The sequence below is a fragment of the Nansenia antarctica genome, assembly GCF_963989245.1.
Source record: "Nansenia antarctica genome assembly, chromosome: 4".
Classification (NCBI taxonomy): domain Eukaryota; kingdom Metazoa; phylum Chordata; class Actinopteri; order Argentiniformes; family Microstomatidae; genus Nansenia; species Nansenia antarctica.
The window spans coordinates 57,232,233-57,237,617 of NC_137689.1; the positions used below are offsets into that span (position 1 = coordinate 57,232,233).

The following is a 5,385-nucleotide window of genomic DNA, read 5'->3' on the forward strand; positions in this document are numbered from 1 at the left end:
AGGTAGAAATCAGAGGTCGGGCTCGTTGTAATGCATGGAACGGAATGAGGATACGAATCCTTATTCTGTTCCATGCATTACAATGAGCCCGTCCATTACAATGACCCCTTCCAAATTTCGTTGTTTGGTACCTGTCCTGTACTATATCAATGACAATAAAGACCATTCATTCATTCATTTAGTCCTCCAATTTTGTCCTCCACCAGCCTCCCCTGACCTTACTGCACTGCTTTCTGTGGTCACTTTGGTGCAAGTGGACATGGTTGTAAAGTACACTCAAGATTTGGGCACTCCTCTGACCTCCCCGCAACTTAAATGCATGAAGTGATCATGTGCATTGCAGAAAAACAGCAAAAGCGCAAAACAGCACGCAAGTCCGCAGATTGAGATACTGTATTTGAAATCCCAAGGTCATGTTAAATTGGCCTAAAGGTATCAGTAGCATCCCCCACATCTCAACATGGTATGGATATCTCAACAGCTGATCAATAAATCAATTAGTTTGTATTACTGTTGTTTATTTCTGAGTGATTTTCTTGCCATCCTCTATTTATTTTCCCCCCAGGAAAAAAGATGCGGGGCTAATGATTATTGCTAGCCTGATATCAAAATTGTGTTGATACATTTATTTTTGTTTTATTTTGATTCCAAGTCAATAGGTGTCGCTATGTAACTAAAAGGCTATGTAGTCGTACTGTATAAACCGGAAATGACGTTTTATTGATTGTTTATATTTTTTAACATTCTGAGAAGTTCTAAGTCTCTCTCTCTAGCTCTTTTGCTTGCTGAATTGATGTTGTAAATACATGAGTAATGCAACGTGTATTTAGCAGCACGTAATGCAATTGTACAACTCGCAGACAACTAGCTAGATGATTCTATTCCTCATGTGAAGAGGATGAAGCACATCGCAGAGAACTGACACGCGGGAAGAACGGGCGGAAACAGCGCAGACCAAGAAGCTGGCATGCTAGCTAGTTCGTCACTGATTGATTGATTTTATATTTGTAAAAGTTCGATAAGGATTTCCTGTCTCACAAGAATGGAGGAACAGAAGGAAAATATTCATGACAAAGATGCCAATGTCAAGTTGTTCTCAAATCCCGAAGAAGATGACAAGGTTAGTACCGGTACTAGATTCGCTCAATGTGCAATATTGACAGTAACACATTTGACTTGATACGAGTTCCAAGTTATGCTGAGAACCACACCAATCTGCTCGCTAACTACAAGTGTCAGGCCATATTCACAGACAAGCAGCCAGCCAGGCGTAGTAACTGCGTAATGTATGTATCTCTTCATCCGACCAGGCCAAGCCTTGCAGCAGGACGTGTGGCAGCACTGGTGAACCTGTCCCTCAAGTGTCTCCTACTCGTGGCGAATTCAGCGATCCTGTTTACAAAGAAATTGCTCTTGCAAATGGTCATATAAATCGTATGAACAAGGATGAGCTTTGCTACAAGCTGGCAGCATTAAAGCTTGACACAAGGTATGTGCTGCATCAGGGGACATACAGTGCCCTCCATAAAGGGAAATATAGAGGGGAACCTTTTTAAATGAAATAAGAACTGTTGGCATTTCTTAATGATGAAACCAATATGTACACAAATACCCTAAAATAATAAGGAAAAATGCTTCACAGTCCCAACAATTATGCAGGGGACTATATATATAACAGTCTGAGATTTGTAGAAACCTGATGACCCATCCCACTCTTTCCTGATGTGTATATAAGAGGTGTCAAGGATGTGCTGAAGAAGCGATTGAAGAGCCACTACAAGAAGCAGAAGCTGCTGGTGTCTGCTGCAGAGGGCGGATCCACAGACACCTACTATGACTACATCTGTGTAGTGGATTTTGAGGCAACTTGTGAAGAGAACAACCCTCCTGAATTCACTCATGAAATCATTGAGTTCCCCATGGTTCTGGTCAACACGCACACTCTAGAGATTGTGAGTGAATTAGGGGACATGGTTCGAGTCAAAACACTTTCAGTGCATTTCATACACACTCACGCATATATTTCAGTACAGTACTGTACATGGCACCCAAAACAAGCACCCAAATTGTTAGTTAACATGGTTAACAGTATTGTATAGCTACAATTTTTTCATTATTTGTTTTACACTGTGGTTTCCCTTTCAGGTAGACTCCTTTCAGGAATATGTCAAACCAGAAGTTAACACACAGCTTTCTGACTTCTGTGTGAAGTTGACTGGAATAACACAGGTGAGACAGATATTTGTATCTATAACTGATAGGATCCAAAATACCTTATGCAGTGTGACGTTCATATAAGAGTTCTATTAGACAAACCATGTGCTCTTTTTGCCTAGAAAATGGTGGATGAAGCAGACACGTTCCCCAATGTACTTCAGCGGGTGGTGCTCTGGCTCCGGGAGAGGGAGCTCGGGACAAAGTACAAATACGCCATGCTGACTGACGGGTATGATTGGCAGTGGTGTCTAACACTGGCTTTTGTGTATTATTGATGTCGATTTTAATTATGAATGTATGCATGGTCAAAAAATAACATACTTGTAACTAGTTTAATCAAATTTGCAAGATTTAAAACTACAACTAGGTATCTCTCGAAATGTTCTCAAAATGACTGATGTATCAATGGCTTACGTGAAAGATTAAGTTACATAAATGTCATTTCAGTGTGGTCATTTGTTTTGTCTCTTCCATAGATCTTGGGACATGAGCAAGTTCCTCAACATCCAGTGTCGTGTTAGTCGGATTAGATATCCACAGTTTGCAAAGAAGTGGATCAACATAAGAAAAGCATATGGGAATTTCTACAAGGTTTTGAAATGTTTTTATGATAACTGATACCCCACTGTCATGAAGGACTCTGATTTGAATTTGATTGGTCGATTACTCAATTGTATTCTTTATCCCACAGGTCCCTCGCACCCAGACCAGGCTGAGCATCATGTTGGAGAAGCTGGGACTAAAGTACGAGGGCCGTCCTCACTCAGGCTTGGATGACTCCCGCAACATTTCCCGCATTGCTCTGCGCATGCTGCAGGATGGCTGCCAACTGCGCGTCAATGAACGTATGCACGAAGGACAGCTGCTGACCGTGCCAAGCTCCGCACCTGTAGAAGGAGCTCCACCCCCACACAACCCCCAAAGCAGGCACTAGCCCCAACTCTCCCCTCCTCTTTATCAATGCCTTAAAGCAGGCACACCTTGTCTGTCTTGAAAATGACTTGAAAATTCAGAGCACTTTTCCCACTCAATGTAAGGTATACTATTTTTGTTTCTAAACTGTGGGACCCTGTGGTCATAGTATCTTTGCACTAGTACCACAACTTCGCTGCTGCCAGTCGATAGCCTCTGTGGATTGTTGCAATACCTTACTGCACCCAGCCGTTGGGAAAAGAGCTTTTAGGCTTGTGATTTACAGTAGAGAATAGTTTTATCAATTTTTTCTCAGCAAAAGAACTGCGATTTCACTTGTCTGTCATATCATCTTATTGACCCTTGTGTCTATGTTCAGACCCTGTGTCTGTTTAGAGCTTCAGTGTTTTCTTTACACAGACATTTTATTTGAAACTTTACTCCACTCCAAGGCTGGTTCAAGAAGATTGAGGAGGGAAAAAAAGATGTCTGCTGTTAGTTTTGTGTTAGCATTGTGATTGACATGATGTTTTGCACAAGCTCATTAGCAGACAATTTATGATCTGCTTTTTTTCTCATGTTTTAACAATAAAATACAAACTCTCATAATTAATTTTGCCTTGTTACCAAGGACAAATGATTTGTCTATTTTAACAATAATAAACCTTATTTCCAAACTTTCTAAGTACAAATGATTTTCACTCTGGATCAACTTACTGGTACAGTATGTCATGAGAACAAGTACCATGCATGACAATGCAATATGGGGCAAGCATATAAGTACTCTTTACTGTGTTGTCATAGAGGTAAACCGAGATTTGAACAATCCTTGACTCCTATCTGTCTGCTGCATGATAGCACTAAGTTCAATTATGTAACTGATTTGTACTTCATGAACTCATGCAAATGGAGTGGAGTCTGCAACTGTACCATGGACCTGGACTAATGCACTACAGTGTTAACATAAGGAAAATACACATACAGAGATTGACTCCTAACTCCCTGTCTTGGGTTTTTAAAATAAAGACATTGTTAAGGAATCAAATTATGTGGTTGTAGCCATTGACAATGGCTTTGATGTGGAGGCATGGCAATTTGGTCCAGTTCCATCACAAATTCAGCAGGGATCTGAAGGGAAGAAACTGATTTTAAAAAACTGATAGCCAAACTGCGTAACAACTTCAAGGACAAAGAACGGTCTGGTATTCTGTGCATTCACATAATGTCCAATAGATGGAGGCAAAGTCTTTACATTTCATCATACAAGGAACATGCGCTATTTTCCCTCAAAGGTTTGTTGGCAACTACCACGGTGATGGATTTTAATTTATATTTTGACCTAATGTGTGAGACACAATAGGCAGTTTTGATCTTCTACTGCAAATAACACAATTTTCTATCTTCGCAATCAAACAAATCAGATTACAGACAGTACTGTAAACTAGGCTATTTGTCGTTGATGTATTGTAGACAATCTGAACAGATATCTTTCTTAACGTGCAAAATTTGATGTAGGCCTATTATTGTTTTCATGGTGACATTATGTATAATTAATGTGAGTAATTCATGTAAGTATATATTTAGATGGGAGGAACTATACATTTCTGTCCTTGGACATTTGTTTTAAAATGTATAGTGCTCTCTGCATTAGTACCAGTTAAATTCGCCTTTGTTTATTATAGGCCTACAGGATTTTCATTGCAATGAATAACCTCATGGCCATTCTATCATGAACCACCACACCAGGAAGAAAGGTGGGCTCAACAATCTGACGCAGTGTGAACTAGGCGTTGCTGCTGCTCGACTCCCCCCTGAGCAGCAACAGCGGCGAGGAAGGACTGCAGCTCAACAGAGACCAGACAGGAGCTCGGAGGAGAGATCGCATTGGTGTTTGATTCTGAAGATTTGTATGATAATGGGATGCGATTGGATGCGTCGGTACAAGTACAAGAGGACGCACTGGTGGTGCCAGCCTAACCGCCTGGATTTTAAAATGGACTTGAAATTACGGTAGTAGGATTCTGTATAGTGTGCGGTCCGTGGCGCAGATAAAGAGGATGCGTGAAGCGCTGCCGCCTCCCAGGTCCAGTCGTTTGATACGATTGAAAATCATGAAAATATCGCTGCTCGAAATGGAATGACTATCGTTTTCTTTGTTGTTTGGAATGTTGTTGTTTTTTGAGGAGGACTGTGTTGCTGAGAGCGCTTACAGATGAAACAAGGGCACAGACCACCACCATGCTGCCTGGATAATTG

At 40.9% G+C, this 5,385-nt stretch overlaps 1 protein-coding gene across 1 annotated transcript; it reads left to right on the forward strand.

Moving 5' to 3' along the window:
* Positions 1-961: 961 nt before the first annotated feature.
* Positions 962-3,801, forward strand: eri1 (exoribonuclease 1). The gene is made up of 7 exons (XM_080527981.1): positions 962-1,120; positions 1,311-1,489; positions 1,736-1,952; positions 2,146-2,229; positions 2,337-2,446; positions 2,694-2,808; positions 2,909-3,801. The coding sequence occupies exons 1-7, from the start codon at positions 1,043-1,045 to the stop codon at positions 3,149-3,151; spliced, it is 1,026 nt and encodes a 341-aa protein (XP_080384107.1). The 5' UTR covers positions 962-1,042; the 3' UTR covers positions 3,152-3,801.
* Positions 3,802-5,385: the final 1,584 nt, after the last annotated feature.

What these genes read in the sequence shown, in the direction of transcription:
- eri1 (XM_080527981.1), top strand. Translation starts at nt 1,043, where the DNA reads ATGGAGGAACAGAAGGAAAATATTCATGACAAAGATGCCAATGTCAAG. An exon ending in ACACGCACACTCTAGAGATT is followed by an intron (nt 1,953 to 2,145) that starts GTGAGTGAATTA and finishes TTTCCCTTTCAG; the next exon opens with GTAGACTCCTTTCAGGAATA. An exon ending in TACGCCATGCTGACTGACGG is followed by an intron (nt 2,447 to 2,693) that starts GTATGATTGGCA and finishes TCTCTTCCATAG; the next exon opens with ATCTTGGGACATGAGCAAGT.